This window comes from Aristolochia californica, unplaced genomic scaffold (genome assembly GCF_029961685.1).
Source record: "Aristolochia californica isolate CCGP_79_NKW_82.1479 unplaced genomic scaffold, dmAriCali1.0.hap1 SCAF_13, whole genome shotgun sequence".
In the NCBI taxonomy this organism is placed as follows: domain Eukaryota; kingdom Viridiplantae; phylum Streptophyta; class Magnoliopsida; order Piperales; family Aristolochiaceae; genus Aristolochia; species Aristolochia californica.
In genome coordinates this window covers 8,695,705-8,713,146 of record NW_027181804.1, presented here as the reverse complement: position 1 = coordinate 8,713,146, position 17,442 = coordinate 8,695,705, and the positions used below count along the sequence as shown (strand labels likewise).

Below are 17,442 nucleotides of genomic sequence, written 5' to 3'. Positions count from 1 at the left end.
GAAAAATTTAAAATAATTCTTGTAATTTTCTAGTAAGTCTCTAATAGTAATAGGATTTTATTTAAAGGATTTATAGTTTTTATTTGGGTGATTATAAATTGATAGTGATATTTCATTTAATTTTGTTGTGTTTGAATATTGTATGGAGTTTATTTATAATGTTATGCAGTATATGGAGTGTTTAGACTATTTTATGGAGTGTATAAACAATTTCATGGAGTATTTATGGAATGTATAGACAATTTTATGGAGTGTTTATGTAGGTATTATGTATATTGATTATGCTCAATTTTAAGTAGAGGTCATGCCGAATTTTATATAAGTATTATATATATAGATTATGCTCAATTTTAAGTAGAGGTTATGCCCAATCTTATACACGTATGATATTTATCACCCAGGTTTCTTATTTCTTGAGAGTTTATGTCCAATAGACTAATAGGGTTGTGCCAACAAAAACACGCTAACGACCTCTATCAGAAAAAAAATTTGCTTGCTGAAGTCAAATTTCTGTTTGTTTTATGTTATTCTCAAATTATATTTTTATAATGTTTACAATATTCTTACATATTATGCACACCTTATATTCACATTATACTCAAATTATGCTCAATTTAGTTCTAATTGCATAAATATTATTATTAATATCAAGCTCAACCAAAATAATGGTACCATCACTCTTCCCTAATATACCCAACTTAAGATGAAAAAAATAAGCAGAAAAACACAAAGTATCAAAAATTAAGTCTATGCGACAATCCCATCATGTTCCTACTCCACAATGCAAAAATATCTCCTCATCACATGGACACCATTCAATAGTATTACAAAATATCAAAATATACAAATATGATGGTTTGCAAAATTTGGAAATAGAAATATACACTACTAATATGTTAATTTTAAATTAAATTAATATTAATTTATTTATAATTATATTAATTAATTATTAATTATACTAATTATCATAATTTATTTATTTATTATTGATTATTTTATTTATAATTATATATTAATAATAGTATTAGTTATTTTTATTTGTTAAGTTATATATTAATTATTAAAATATTATCATTACTATTGCTTAATTACATCATAGATTAAATATCATGTTATCCACTAATGTGATTTTAGTATATTATGATGTAAATATTTTAACTATGAATTATCTCATTAGTCATTAAGTAATTAATTAATTATTTTTAGGGTCTCAAGATCTAAGGTCAGTAATTAGTTGCTAATCAGTAGTGAAAAGAATTCATTAATAACCCAATGTAGTTAATTACTACTTAATCACAAATTAATTTAGTTTTAAACTAACTACATTTAATTAATCATGGCTAATCACAAATTTATTGCTAACTAGCTAATAATTAACACAAATAAATAAATAATCATAAATGATGAATATAATTAATTAAACAAAAATTAAGTAAACACACTAACTAAAAACTAACAAAAACCAACTTGTTTCGCATATAACAAACTAACTTATTAACAATTAATCAAACTAATTTAAAAATATTTAAACCTAAGTTACTACAGTCGATTGGTCCAACAGGGTTCACCCTAATCCCTCTCCCTTCCCCCACAATTCATACATATAATAGAAAAAATGTTGTAAAGAAACAAAAAACCTTGTCTCTAGAGGGGAGTTGTCACTGGAGGGGGAATCACAACCGACCCAGCTAGAGGAGTTGCCACTAAACATGATTAGGAAAAATGATATGGGAGGGAGTGGCAATCAAAAGAAAGGAGAATGGGGTAGGGAGAAGGGTTTCTCTTTTTTTTGAAACCCTAAGATTTTTGCTAGTGGAATTCAATTTTTGTCAACGAATGTATCTTCATAAAAAAAATAGCATTCGTAGAAATCTTATTTTGCTAGGATGAGTCCTTTTCCCCAACGAAAACTAGATATTCAATGGGAAGAAGGTTGAGAAAATTTCCCATTGCAAGATTTACCCACAAAATATAGATTTTCTCTAGGAAAAAGGTTTCCTCAGAGCGAGAGATGTTTCTATGAAAATTAAACTTTGCTCGCAAAATCTTAATTTTGCTAAGAGAGAATTAACTTTGCTTGCAAAATCTTAATTTTGCTAAGAGAGAATTAACTTTGCCAAAGAAAATATATTTCCGTGGCAGAAATTTTGCAGGCAAAATGGTTTTTTTTTTCTTGTAGTGACACTTGTTTATCGTCTTCCTTCTAACAAATTGTGAAACAAAGTTAGAAAAAAAGACAAATTATTTGTCATTTGGTGATGGTTTTTTGTGAAACAAGAAGCAGAATTATCAAAACGATGGTTTGAATTTTGAGTAAAGATCATGATATTTGAAAAATAAAGAGTTCCAAATAGCTTTGTTCCCATCGGTAAAAAAACTCAAAGTTCTTAACCATTTTCAATGGATTTTGATCAAACAAGAGGGAAAAAATGTTTCAAACTAATTGATCAATGCACTAGATACAGAAATTTGGATGTGAATAATTATAGAATAGATAAGACAAAATATTTATGCAAAAAAATATAGAAAAAGAAGAATCAACTAAAGATCAAATTTTGGCTCTGTTGAATTGTCAAAATTGAGCAAATGCAATTGAAAGCATGTAAAGTAAGATGCATAAACCAATTTAATGTGATTCGATATGAGAAGCCTAATCCACTTACCAAAAGTGAGATAAACTTTCATTGAATCAAAGGGTTTTTACATCAATTTACTTATCTATTTATCTACTTAAAAGGGGATGATTCGAATCTTCAGCCATTTAAGTAAATTTAATTTCAAATTTTCAAAATACTTCTCTCTGTACACATCCCCCTCCCGGCCTCTCCATGTTTCTTGGGTAAGGGCTCCCATCACCATCATGGAAAAGGAAGAGGACAGGCCTTCCCCTTATTGTCATTAATGTGAAGTCCCTAAGGAGGGGAATACCATCATCTCTCCGTTGTTAAGAATAGTCCCATATGAGTTGGTGAACAAAGATCTTGAGTTCATTAGTTGGGAAAAAAACTTCTTAAGTTAGCTAGTCATTTTGGAATGGGTCTTGAACTTAACTTCACATAGTATCAGAGCAGGTACTTGTATGTGGATCTCCACCCAAATTATCCACATGTAGAGCCACAAAATAGGTCATACACTTGAGTGGGAGTGTTAAGGAATAGTCCTATATGGTTTAGTGAGTACAAAGATCTAAGTTTATTAGTTGGGAAGAGGTTTCCTAAGTTGTTAGTTATTTTGGGATGGGTTTGAGACTCAACTTCACATCCAGAGTCCAACAAGTGAGGTGTCTGTAGCTATTAGGGGAGGGCTATTAGTCTGAATCATCTTGGATTTTCAGGAGGGCAAGAGAAACTTAATTAGGAAACGTTTCGGTCAAGACATTTCAAGTTTTTGAGCAGCCAATATATTCTCCTGGTTGCTCTCCACATGGATGGTATAATTTGCTGGTCCATGAGGACCCGCTCTGGTCGTGGGCAGCCTCTCTTACTAACGTGGCTGGTCGATGCCTTGCAAGTATCCTCTAAAAGCTAGCCACAAAGTTCCCTTCATTTGTGGAGCACTGAGATACGCGTGCATGCTCCAACTTGCAGTCATGGCGATAAGCAGTTTCTACTCCTTTCTGTAATTGTTTGCACTCCACGCGTACGAAGGAACAGTAGATAAGTTACTTATACATTCTCTCTATCTCTGGAGCACGTCAACTGCTTACTGCTCTAAATATCTAAGAGACATGTACGATCATTATGAGCATAGGAAACATAATCTGAAGCGATTGTGAGGAAGAAATCATGGTCGGAGACGTAGACGTTTTTGAAAAGAAAAGACCTGAGAAGTGGGAGATGTACCGGAAGTGGAGCAGTCAAAACCAAGAAGCAATTTGTGGCAGGAAATTCTCTCTGACCTGGGAATTAAGGAACCCACCATGGTGGTCCCTGGTTTTGTTCCCTTGGTGGGTGTCCTATCCATTTCCTCCGTAGGGAATGTGTCCTCTTTTGCCTCCCTTTCCCTGCATAATTTCTCGTCTCCTCTTCTTCTCGGGAGAATTCTTTGAGAGCGATCCGGCGAGGCAGGTTCAACTGTGATACCCGCATGGCAGTGATAGATGGTAGATCAATCATTTCAGCCGTTGTGTCATGGTCTAGAGTCCAAATGTAAGAAGATTTCGAACTTCTGAAACATTTAGGATAAGGGGGGGAGAGAGAGAGAGAGAAAGAGAGAGAGAGAGAGAGAATTTGCCGAGGTCCAGTTCTACTTGCACTGCTCAGTGGTGATAACACGGCATCACGCCTATATTAGAATATGGTCCTGTTCTGAGCAACAAGCTTGTTACGAAGATGCCATGGTTAAATAATACGAAACAGTCAGATACCCAGATTAAACAACAACTCAAGAATGACTCCGTAAGTCGTCGGACTGGTGCCAATGACTACGAAAAGCAGCAGAGAGGAACCCATTCTTTTGGGCTTCCTTGCTGATATCGTGATAAATTTGAAGTTAACGTGAGATGACACGACGAGTAAGAAAAATTTATTATTAGAGCAAGGGAAAAGATAAGAGTTGACACGGAGTAAAACATGATGGAGGTCACATGAAAGGGTTGACACACGAATGATGTTATCTTCTTCCGCAAACAACACTTGGAAACCCTAATTATTCGGTATGGGGAAACGTTGACTTCGCAGGGCAGCGACCAACGCTTTGATGGGAGGAATGTACAAAGCGGGATTTGTCACAGAACCGAGGGCACAAAATACCCACATAAGAAAAAACAGAAATCTCAAACCAAAGGGATCTCGATAAGTGGAAGGAGTTTGTCAAATTTACCCAGTCAGAGAAGACCCACCCGTCGACTTGCTTTTGGCCTAGGATTCCAATGCGCGGAATGAATGTGAGACATTGGGTATCTCTCTTCCTCTCTGCCTGTAGATTCTTCCAAGGAAGGAAGATGATGATTTGTAAGGCCATAGCTCCACGCCAAATGAGTTTGTCGTTTGGAAAATATCGTTACTTAAAAGGGACTTTCTTGCTTCACTACCCATGTCTACCCCCTCGTCTATTAACTCCGTAAAGTTGTGGGGAAGGGAAGTCTCACCTTGATCCTAGGATTGATAATTAGCTTATTGTGCTTTGTTTCTAGGCACACCTGGTATTACGCGGACTTTTTTTTTTTCCTTGCAGGAGTTTCAGTAGGCGAGTCAAATGCTCGTTTGCCTCTGATTCTTCTTCCACTCTATCGGGCTTGCAGTTTCACACAACGTCTGCTTTGCTAGCAGGGCCAAGGCTCTGTTACAGGGGAGGAAAACGATGTTTTTCAGAACGTGGGTGCTGGCTATGGAAATGTAGTTTCTTCTGGTTTGTAGCTCTAGCTTCGCCTTCATTTTCTTTTGTTGTTTGCGTTGCAACTGAATAGATTCTGCACTGAAATATGTAACTAGTGAAAGATTTTTGTGGTCTCAGACTATATTACTGAAGCAGTGTTTCATGTTGAGCTCTCTAATTTCTCATATAAAGTTCTCTTCTTTCCTATAGCCATAACTATTACTAATTTCTCACATAAAGTTCTCTTCTTTCTTATAGCCATAACTATTATACTCTTTTTGTCTGGATAGTATAGCAGCAAGCAGCTTTACTATGCTTAGGTTGTTTTAACTAACGCATAAACTGCTCCATCGCTCAAGCCAGTGTTCCTGATACAAAGACGCGAGTATTTCTATTTCATCAATTCCATACAAATTTTAATGAGTTCTCCTCGCGTTTTACTACATTCTTTCTACTAATCTTGATATAGATACCTATATGGCTCAGGAAATCTCGTGATTCAGGTCTATATTCACAAGTAGCTCTCATCCTTTTTCATCTTAGCTAGAAATTCTATGAGTTCCAGTTCTGGACTGTTGAGTTCAGCAATTGCATGTCTCCTTCAAGTTGGTTGATTTTCAGATGACAGGAATTTTTAAATGGGAAACGTCAAAAACAACTCTCTTCGGAATAATTCTTTCCCTAAAATGAATTCGTCTTCTGAAGGGCGATGAAATGATTCATTCTGCAGATCCGTTGCCAGGAAACCTGAAACCATCGGCAGTCCCATAGCTGATGTCATAATAAATAGGTTAACGTGCCATATCATAACATGTCACTTGTAGCAGATGCTTTCTTCTTTTTTTTTCCAGTCTAGGTGCTCAAGAATGTTTCTGTCAAAACTGACAATTAGAAATCCTTTTGAAGCTCACTATTATCAATTTTCATAATTAGGAGCTTCAGTCCGTCACCTGCATCTGAACCCTTAGGTTGGCTAGATCATTTCAGTGTTTTTAGTGAATATTTTTAATCTCCTGAATTGCTTGTATAGTTTTTCATTTAGTTACTCTGTACTTTATGAACTGAAACTGTGAGAAGAATCCTCAAATCAAGCGCTGCTGCTACTTCTTGTTCTGTTAGTGTTTGAAAATAACGTTCGAGTAGTGTTAGCAGCTTTCCGCAATTTAGAACTTAAGAGAAAAATTTGAATAAAAGAGTCAAGAAATAGATAGAATTTTTATACATATAAAATAAAATCTTGTTCTAACTCTGTTAAAGTAAAACAAGCAAAGACATCTACAGATCGTGCAGACATCACACTTCACCAACAGCGAGCCTGGCTGTTGAAAAATGGACTGCATAATAAAGCCCATTACATGCAGAAGCATTTGCAACCGACGTGCATTACAGCAACATCCAGATTGCACTGTGCACCTCCGAGACATTATCTTATTAGGTAGGAGATGCGTAAGCATTAATTAATATTACAAAGAGCAGAAAGTGTCTCATGTACTAAGACTTTTAGTTTATTATGTACAGAAATTTGGATAATGCCTTTTATATATATATATATATTATATTTTGGAATGTATGCGATCCTATGATCAGTATATATTGAAGAGCTTATGAGGCTTTCACTTCCACAGATCAATCTGGCAGCTGGAGGTGGACGTCGATGCATAATCTGATGCCGCTTCTGTTTTATTTGGTTGCCGAAGGAGGAGGTTCATGTGATCGGAGACATGGAAAGCATTGGCCGTGTTAGAGTGGTTGGATTCTTTCGAAACATCGTCTTGGCTAAGTTGTGAAGCAACGAACTTGTCCAGAACCCTCCAATCTGTAACCTGGTCGACTGCTTGCTCGGAGCTGTTATTGTTGTATACGGAGCTCAAGTGGTTCTTGTGGCTTTGCTGTAGCTGCTCCTCTTGAGTAAGAGACGACGAATTGAGGGTACTTCCCCGGTTGACCTCAAGGCCGTATGCAGCAGCTGAGCTGCAGCTTACAGTGCCGGCGGAGTTGGGAAGTTTGGGGCTCTCTAGCATGGGGAGCTGAAGGAATGGATCATGCGGCATGTGGTAGTGTAGCTCAAGCTCTTGCTTGCAAGAATATGGGTGGTGGTATCCAACGTCAGGCTGAGACATCCTCTTCGGTGAATCGAATTCTGGCATGAAAGAAACTTGTTCATCGTACCAACAGGGTGATTCATGCTCGTTCCCTTTTCTTATTGCTGTCATTCGCTTCTTGAACACTCGGCACACCACCCAGCCCTCCTCCTGAGAGGTATAGAAATATGAATTATTAATCATATTAGCAGCTTAGGGGAAAAACTTCTGAAGTTAATTTACGCATATGCAGGAAAACATTGAATTGGGTTTCTGCTGGTAACTTAAGGGAAGAGCGTCTGCAGCTAATTTAAGAGACATTGAGGAAAACTATGAATATCAAAACTATATGCAACTAGTGCAAAGCTGAGTTACTTGCCTGAGGAGTCCCATTTTCATTAGTTTCGAGGCGGTACTCGTGCATTATCCAGTCCGATTTTTGTCCATTTGGAGCTCGTCCCTTGTAGAAGACTAGGGTCTTCCTCATGCCGATCAAGTTATGCTTAGTGTATATAGCTTTGTCTCTTCCAGTTGCTTTCCAGAAGCCTGCAGTTGTAGCTCTGTTGGTGCGCGTTCCAGTAGGGTACTTCTTATCTTTATGGCTGAAAAAATAAAACTCGCTCTGCTCTTCAGTCCCTATCTTGCACTTTTCTGCTCAAATGAAGAAGCGCAAATATCAGCAACACTCTTCAAAGTCTACCTGTTTCAAACTCGTACCGCACTTGTCATTTACCTTGAAGGTCCCATGGTTCAATTTTGTAGAGGTCGATATCTTTAATGACATCTAAGTCAATTCTTCTTGAGGCCACCTTCTTCCGAAGGTAGTAATCAACAAGCTCCTCGTCTGTTGGATGGAACCTAAAACCAGGGGGAACATATGAAAAGGTATTCATATTCTCCGAGGATGAGAAACCTGCATTTCACATGGTAAAGCACATTAGCAATGCAATGGCTGTAAATGACTTGTAAAAACTTAATTTAAAGGAATTGTGGGATCAAAATTTGGTTGTTTTAGATAAGAAAATGGGTAAAAGAAGTTAAAAATGATGTAGGAGTGCTTTGAGAGGAAACCAGACAAATTTATAAGCGATTTTGATGAATTCCTAAACCAAGTCGCGCAATTTTGATGAATTCCACCACTCTTGTCGTCTGGAATTCTAAACTCACCATGCTTATGGTTTTAGTTTTAATTGATGAACAAATGAAAGAGCTGAGCAAGAAGATCCTCCAAAGGCTTTCTCTAAATGTGATAGAATCTAACTTATGGATGATACCTACCACATTATCATAGTTCTAGGAAATAATGTTTACAACCATTAAGAGACAAATTGTGTTCATCAATATAAGATTTCTGTAATTTTTTTCACATAAAACCTTATTTTATCAAACAAAGTCTAGAAGCAACAAAATTAGGTTTCACAAAACTAAACATATACCATTGCTATAGAATGCACAAAGCAAGAAAAAAAGGAAAAAAAAATTACAGGTCTATATTCTTGCCTCCAGAAAGCTTCATTTCATAAGCTGAAGTTTACCCATAAAAAAATGCGAAGGAGTATTACATCATGAACAAAACTCTCAAAAGGAATAGAAAATCTATACGTTCATTTTAATTTTGATATTTATCCAATTTTATTTCAGAAAAAAAGGGCTTATTACAGCAATTTCATTCAGAATTCAACTGCAGAATTTCGAGAACGAGAAAAGATTGCAGCATGAAGAAGAGTCTTAAAAAAAAAAAGTAAAACTCAGTAGAATTCATGCATGGAGATGAGTGATTTGGAAGAAGTTCCCAGATCATGGCAGTTTTGAAAAAATGAAAGGCAAATATGAGGCTTGACAAATCACTCGGTGACTCTGCAGAAAGATTCAAGTTCGAAGACTAACTTTTGAAGAAAATTTTTGCTTTTTTTTTTCTTGAAGAAAAGATTAATTTGTTGATTGTTTGAAAGGAACTAGTAATATCAGAGTACATAAAATTGTTCGTGATCGGTCATGGAAGGATAATGTAGTAGCAGATCAGTGAAGCAAAGATTGCAACATTCTAGATCTAGTTTATCTAGCATATAAGATGTAGAGGATCACGGCGAAGAATGGAGTAAAATAATCGGCGAATAACCGAAGACATCTACGTCCAACCAAAAAGAGAGAAGAAAAAACGAAGCAAAAAGAAAGATGGAACCTCACGGTTGATAAAACCTTCTTCAGCCCTGTTAGTTCTTTACCCTAGCTGGAAGTCAGAATCCACAGATCTGCGTCAGCGCCAACTTGTGCTAATGGGGATAAGATGAGGGAGATAAACTCGACAAAGTCGAAGAGCAGCAGCAGGCAGCAGGCAGCAGTCCCTTTCAGAGTCGGGAATAACCGAAACCAAAAGAAGCACAGGAAAAGAAGACAGGCCTCGGGAATCGAACTCGCTCCGAAAGACTGTTGAGATCTGATCCCGAGGAAGAAGGACGTGAAGGTAAGTTAGGAACCAAGAAGCTCAAGCGAGAACATGAACGGAAAAAGCAGAAAGGCAACCTTGGGAAGGCGAGTTTGGCGAATGGGAGAACGGAGAGACGACGCGGTTAAGTAAGACAAATGCCCTCTTCCCTCCCTCAAATCAGCAATCACCCCCCTCCCTGGCTGGATTGCAGGAAAAGCTTCGGAACCACAAAAGCGAAAGCCAGAGAGAGAAAGACCGCGAGAAAACTGCGGGAGAAAAGGCCCTGAGTGCGTGGCGGCAACCGCCACCGCCACCCGCCACTGAAAGAGACCACCACAGAGTACACCCAAACAGCGTCTTACTCTTTCGATCTCGGTTCTTCGTCCTCCAAAATCCGCGCCAAATTAAAGCAGGGAGATCCAAAATGAAAGAGGAAAGCGAGTATTATATCTGCTCGATCGAGTTCAGAGACAAAAACAGAGCAATCTGGAGGTGACGTAACTCGCTAGCCTCTACTAAAAAGCCAGTCCATTCTTCATCTTCTTCTTCTGCTGCTGCTGCTGCTGCCTTGCTCACCCGCTTGTGGGCCCCCATAAGTCCCTACCCCTCTATCCCTTTCAGATAAATCTAATCTCGGAATCTCTAATCTCTTCAAACTAATCACGTTTTTTTAATAATAATCCTGGTTTTGTTAAGGGCAGTTTAGGTACTTTCGGAGATATCCGGTCGCTCGCTACAAAATAATAAAATCCCTAACTTTATATATATATATATTTAACTTCACATTTAGGGTTCGGGTTTGGGTTTTAGGAAACCCGACCCTTTGTCACTCACTCTCACGCGCTGGGCCCACACGAACCGACCCTCAACGTAACGAAAGCGACAGCTCTCCAAAAGCAAACAAAAAAAAAACACAACGACTCCAAGCCGAGAGTCGGCTCGAGCCGCCAAGACAGTGATGCCCGATGGGTCCACCGAAACGGAATGATGTTTCTTGTCCGGGACACTGTAAGTGGCGGCTCCAGATCCGGCGTGGGCTTATCCCCGATCATGAACCTCGCAATTTGGTTGGTAGGTCAACTCTGCGCGACCTCAGAGTCTGAGTCCTCTTCGACACGTATTGCCCAAGTCTATCCAAACGTGCGAACAGAGACCGTGGCCGGTCACTGGTGGCGGGTGGGTGGGTGGGACTGGGACTGGGACTGGGACAATCTTTTTGTCTATTCTTACTGCGTTCCCGGCCGTTCCTAGGCCTCTGCATAAGGAAAAATAGAATTTGTATATTATATGGTTCTAAAGTATATATTATACGTGGTAGAAAAGTGAAGCAAAAGTGTCACACGTGATCCAATAGTCATCTTTTCCTGCAAAAAGTAAAAAAAAAAAAAAAAACGCTTTTCTCGGTTGTACTTAGTGTGAATAAACTCATAATTACTGTTTTCATTCCTTAATAATCATAAAAAAATAAATTAATTTATAAAAAACTCTGAAAGAAGGGGTTGACGCGAGGAGAGTTAACCAGGGTGAGGTGTAATGATTGCGGAAGGGAACTCATCATTCATTCCGTCGGCCACGTTCTAGCGTTCCCGTTACAAAGAGCGGTGGGCCCAGTTGGGTGGCTGTATCCGACCGTAAAACCACCAATGCGGTTTCTCCAATACATCTTGGGCCCCACACGGTACGCCCATCATTCTTCTACGGTGGCCCGGACGAAAGTAAACGTGGAGAGTTCCTATTGTCCCCCCACCAAACCAAATAATTTCTTTAATTTCGAGGTTTAGTTTTTAATTAATTTTTACATCTTATTACAGGCGTGAAGGGAGTGAGACAGAAAATGACAAAGTTGCCCTTTTAGCCGGCCTTCCAGTGTGTTCAAGGATTTGAATATTAATCCTCGGATGATTTAATTAGTTAAATACAGCCGAGTTGCACCACTTGACTCATTTTAAAATATTTTGGTTTAACTAATTTAAGAGCGCTTTTTGAACTGCTTAAGCAGGAAATCAGAATGGGTTTAGTGGGTTTTCATGAGCTTATAGCATATATCGATGACCTAATCCTATCCCTTAAGTTTTAAGATACTTTATGATTAGGATCATTTTAAATATATATATATATATATATATCAAAAGGTCTAGATTTTTTTATCGCCCTTCGGTTGTTACGAAACATTTTTTAATCCCAAGAGTTTTTGGGGTTAAATTAGTAGGAGAGTACATATTTTATGTATTAGACAAGATGTTTCAGATTTTAAGTGGGGGAGATGTGAAGTTAGGTCTAAGACCTATCCCAAAAACTAATAAACTCAAGATCTTTAACACTTCTCCTCATGAGTAGGCCCTCTTTTGTGGCTCTACAAGTGGATAATTTAGTACATGCTCTTGATACCATGTGGAGTTGAGTCCAAATGCTTATCCCAAAATGATTAACCAATTTAGAAAACCTATTTTTCAACTAATAAACTCAAGATATTTCTACTCACTAATCCATATAGGACTATTCTTTAACACTCTTTACAAATGCATATAGAATTCAGTTCGTAAAGCTTAAGGTCTTGTCTTGTTTTAATGAATGAAGCAATGTTAGGCTCACAGGGGTACTCTTTGCATCCCTTTGTTCAAAGAAAAAGGGAAGCGGTGTTTTGTACCAACCAAACTTCAGAAAGCAGTGTAGAACCGTATTTGTATCGCTCGGGCCAATCCTTGTATAATGTCCTGTTGTGCTTTCCTAATAGGTTCGAGTCTTTTAGCCTACTGGTTTCAACATGGTATTGGCCCGAGCGATACAAATACGGTTCCACAGGCAGGCTTAGGCAACAAGCGAAAAGGGTTTTGTAAACAAGGTAAAGTTCTTTTCAGGGGACGCTAGCCATGGTGGGAAAACATGTTTGATGGGTGATGGTTGCTTTGCTCCACACAGGAAGCCAAAAGTGGAAGACACATGAGAGCACGTGTGATGCACATAGCTGCTCGACAAAATGCCTCCTAGCTCCCACAGCATGCGCCCTTGTCATTCTCCTCGTGCTCCCTCATCTTCTCATGCCTTCTCGTGCGATTTTCTTTTCACAGTAAGATCCCAAAACCCGGCCATCTTCAACAGTTAAAACAAGTGAGAGCCATCCCTGCCTCAAAACCCAGAAGCAGAAAGCTAGTTTTTACAGAAGGAAGGGATATGGAGATGGCTCATGGATGTTTTTAGGGATTAGATTAATGGCGGTGGGGGAGGATTTGACTCTGAGAAACGCCCGTCAACTCACTGTCCCTGACCTTTCAGAGGTGCGCCTGAGGTTTAATGGTCACCATAATTGCAGTTCATGGTCTTTTTATGTTTTGTCAACTTTAAGAGTGTCTGTGATGTCTATTTGAGTTGGGGAAAATACATGAAATCTCACCTAAAGATAATAATAATAATAATAATAATAATAATAACAGGGATGATGATTGCATTTGGTTTATATGTCCCCTTCAAATTAGTAATGGCAATTATCACAATAATAATAAGAATGGGAAATAAGAACAATAAAGAGCAAGGAAGTGGGAAATTTAATGATGAGGATCATGTTGCGGAGGATTTGCTGAGCCAGGGATATGAGCGATGAAAATGGCTACCGGTAGGTTGAGGGAGGGTCATGGAAGCTTACTCAATATGTTCAAGAGGCTTCGTTTTTTTTTTTAGAAAACAAAAATAAAATCCATTTTTCCTGGTATGCGAAATTGTTTGCCATGATTAGTGTCGAACTGTTGAAGTAGGTGAGGGAAGGAAGAGAAGAGAGGGAGGTCAACGAAGAAGATGGCCGTTTTGTATCATTGCTTGGAGGAAAGGGCAGTTTCCTTACTATTTCTTTTTCTTCAAGGGAGTCTACTTCATTTTTCCAAAGCTTTTGTAGAGATGGGACCGATTTCTTTTTCTGATTAATCTTGGCTTCTTCTACATGGCTTTCAACTATAAAATTAATCATAAAACAAATGCAAAAGGACTAATGATGTGATTACGCATTGAAGAAATCAAGAACAGACCCTCTTGAATCTCTTGTTAAATCGTCAAAACTTGATTAATTAGTATCTTCATTGAAGCTCTCGTCAATTTCTTTCGATATGTCACATTGGTCCCACAACTGAGTGATGTTAACTGCCAATAGGGCAGCTTGTATTCATTCCATTCAACACTTATGTGAGCTACTGTATGACTACTCAAAAGGGGGCTAAGCATGCAACTCATTCTACAAAGCAAAAACCAAGGTGAAAAAAAGTAACTGATTAGTGTGTAATATCATGACCTAAACAACACCCACCCTACTTTATTATTTAGTAAATGAGATCATATGTGCCCCCATTCGCTTACGTGCCATTCTCGAGTCTAACTTAAGGTAATATAATTGCATCTTTGCATTTTAATTACCTTAAGAAGGTTTGATTACGAATGACATTAACAATGGGAATGATACTTTTACTGAGTATTGGTGGTAAAAACTTTTGTTATCTGATTGGAACCATCACATTATTTTGCATCATGGTGTAGAACTGTAGATGTAGCTAGTGCGCATGCAGGGTATTTGTCCTCTTATAAATAAAGAGCAACATCTCCATGGACCATATTGATCAAGAATAAGACTTCAATGTAATCAATTCGTTTGAATGAAGACCCATGACCCATGTTGAGCAATTTTCTACCCTAATCCATACATTATTAGTGCTTCAAAACTTTCCAGTGGCTTCTATTTGTTTAGTCTTAAACATTCTCCAAAAACCCTAGTTCACATTGGTTTTGTAACTCTTTGAATGACTTGGTTTTTTTTAGAGGACACTTTGGTATATAACTAGTAACTGACCCGTTCTGAATTGGTGTAACTCGATCTAAATCATTTAGAAGAAGATTGGGTTCTTTCTTACGTTATTTGGGTCCCATGCTTAGCTTTAGGTTTCGGTCTCAAATCGAACCAAATCGTTTTAACTGAACCGAATATTTGAGGACACAAGACATTGGTTCGAACCATTTCTACACCATTCATAATCTCAATTTACCATCTAATTATAATAACTAGGTGGTAAACCTGTGAAAAAAGATGTAAATTGCTGAACAAGGAAGGAGTTGACTGAATATCTTTTACCAGGGTGAGATCCCATTGTTCAGACAAATTTAGAAAGTTTGGAGTTGAATATAATGGCAGTCCCCATCAAAACCCAAAGAAAAGGAAGATGGTTGAAAGGGGTTCAAATTCCAAAGCACAAAGCTGCATAGTAAAAGCCTCCGAAATCCAAACCCGACTCTTCTTGCTACCTTTTCAACATGGCAAAAACGACTCTTTCTCTTCTCCATCTTCTCCGTCTTCTCCTCCTTCCTCTGAAACTGGCTTTTGCCAATCTGTAAATTTGGACCCACTTAGCAGTGTCCTCTGTGAAGCACTACAGACATGGTCTGCCCGCGCTGTATGATGGAATATAGTAGTGACCCATGTCCTCTCAAACAGGAATAAATAAAGCCAGAAATCTGATGCCCAAGGGCCGTCGCAGGCTTTCCTCTCGCCCCAGAATCTGAATTCGTTCACACTTGAATCGCAGTCCCAAGCCGGGTTTGATTAATCATCTGGGCATCAGCAAACGATGAGGTCTCCTCTCCAGCAATGAGTCTACTTGGTGAGATATCAGAAAGCCATAATGATAATCCATAATAACGACGGTAATCATAATCAACCGTGCTGGTTGATTATTACGGCGAGGTCACCCAAGAGGTTTCGTTAACTGGTGTCACTCTTAACGTCATTAAGTGGTAATTTTAGGGTAATCTGAAATTAACAAGAAAATTTTGTTTTATTTACTCAGCATGACGTCGAGTCAGGTTGGGGTTAGACTTGTCTCTTCTATTATTAGAGAGAGTATCCCAACTCATTCCGAGTTTTAGTTTCTGGACTGGGATGACCGGATTCAACCTAGTTTCACTATCTTCGAGTCAACTCTGGATTCCCACTCGTGTAACCTTGGATTTAGAAGAGAAATACTGGGTGTATCAAACATTTTGTTACAAATATTAATTAAAAATTTACATTAAATTACAAGACAATATAGGCCACTTGTACGGATCAGTTATAAGACATTATGAAACAAAGGATGTGACTTATTGATAGATATCATGAATGATAAATATCTTCTCATTAGGCCTGATATGTTAAGTTGATCGATAATTGCCAGGGTATGATCGATTAATCAGAGTTCCCTCTAGCAGTGCATTACAAGTATAATCGATCAGTGAATTTCCTATGATTGATCATGTTTTATGTCCCTGATTAGCAAGATTCTGTTTGATAAATCAATCATGTGAGATGATCAACCATTCAATGTAAAATTTGTTAGCTAGGACAATATTGATCGATCAATCCCAAGTGGGATGAACGATCATGCTTTATAGCATGTAATAGCCATATTCTAGATGATTGATCGATCAATCATGTTTTATAAACTTGTTTTGTGTACTTCTAGATGATCGATCATTCAATGCAAGGTCATTTAAATTAACTTTAAAAGCATGAGAATAAATGATCTTAAGTGTTATAACATATTTGAAAAGATGTATATGATGTTTTGAAATATGTATGAATGCAATGTATGTCCTCCAGCTCCATGTTTAACATTGTACCTCAAATCGAAGGAGTTTGGACAACTCTCTTTTATACTAACTAAGTTTGGACATATATCAATGAGTCATAAACTCTAGTCTTCACTTTGTCTTCTTCTTCTTCAAGAGTGCTTCTTCAAGAGTAGACTTTCCATGATGCTTGAGGTCTTGAGTAGACTTGATTAGTTTTGAAGCTTTATACCTTCAAATGCATCTCTTAAAGGTAAAGTATCTAAAATACTTAGTTTATAAGTTGTGAATTGTATTAAGTTTTGTTATTATCAAAAGCAGAAGGGAGTCAACCTATAGTTAAAATCAACTACTTTATATTGTATACTTAAATTATTTGGCTTCAACCTACATGTCTACAAAGATTAAAATAAATGAGAAAAAGGAGGTCGAATACAAGTACAACCAACTTTAACTACACTTGACATTTTTTACTTTAGAATTTACAAGAATTTCACTTACATCATTATAAGAAAATAATTTCAAACATACATCAATATGAACAAATGGAATAATAAATAAATATAAAATAAAAATTAAAGTTTAAATCATTCAATTCAAATTTGGTGGTTAAATTAAAATCTTCTAGTTGCTAAGGTCAATACTCCTTTTTTAACTTTTAAAATACTATATTTTCATGGTCTAATAACTTAAAAGCAATGGGTGCATGGAGAAAAAAATATGTATTATACCAAAAAAAAAAAAAAAAATATGTATCATACCAGAAAGAAAAAAAACTTATATATTGTATATTTACTAAGTAATTATATTATTAAAATCAAAATATTTTATATATTTATAGTTATATGGTACTTGTGGTGCATTTTGTTACTAGTATAACTATATAGTACAATGAACTATATAGAGTTTAATGTACCTTGGAAGCTTCATATCCTTTTAGTATATTCTCCATGTGTAGCATGCCCATGCCATTATGCGAATAAATTCACCTTCTCCTTCAATAACAAGTTGTGATAATAACTATATATAATCCTAGTA

At 37.3% G+C, this 17,442-nt stretch overlaps 1 protein-coding gene across 1 annotated transcript; it reads right to left on the bottom strand.

The window, feature by feature from the left end:
- Positions 1–6,906: 6,906 nt before the first annotated feature.
- Positions 6,907–9,985, bottom strand: LOC137948746 (NAC domain-containing protein 7-like). The gene is made up of 5 exons (XM_068794905.1): positions 9,921–9,985; positions 9,585–9,834; positions 8,131–8,310; positions 7,777–8,048; positions 6,907–7,568 (listed from the first exon to the last, which is right to left on the bottom strand). The coding sequence occupies exons 3-5, from the start codon at positions 8,288–8,290 to the stop codon at positions 6,930–6,932; spliced, it is 1,071 nt and encodes a 356-aa protein (XP_068651006.1). The 5' UTR covers positions 8,291–8,310; positions 9,585–9,834; positions 9,921–9,985; the 3' UTR covers positions 6,907–6,929.
- Positions 9,986–17,442: the final 7,457 nt, after the last annotated feature.

Excerpts from the sequence above, each read along its gene's own strand:
- LOC137948746 (XM_068794905.1), bottom strand. The coding sequence starts at position 8,290 with ATGAATACCTTTTCATATGTTCCCCCTGGTTTTAGGTTCCATCCAACA. Across the intron at positions 8,049-8,130 it reads TGAACCATGGGACCTTCAAG|AAAAGTGCAAGATAGGGACT; the intron begins GTAAATGACAAG and ends TCATTTGAGCAG. Across the intron at positions 7,569-7,776 it reads ATGAAAATGGGACTCCTCAG|GAGGAGGGCTGGGTGGTGTG; the intron begins GCAAGTAACTCA and ends TATACCTCTCAG.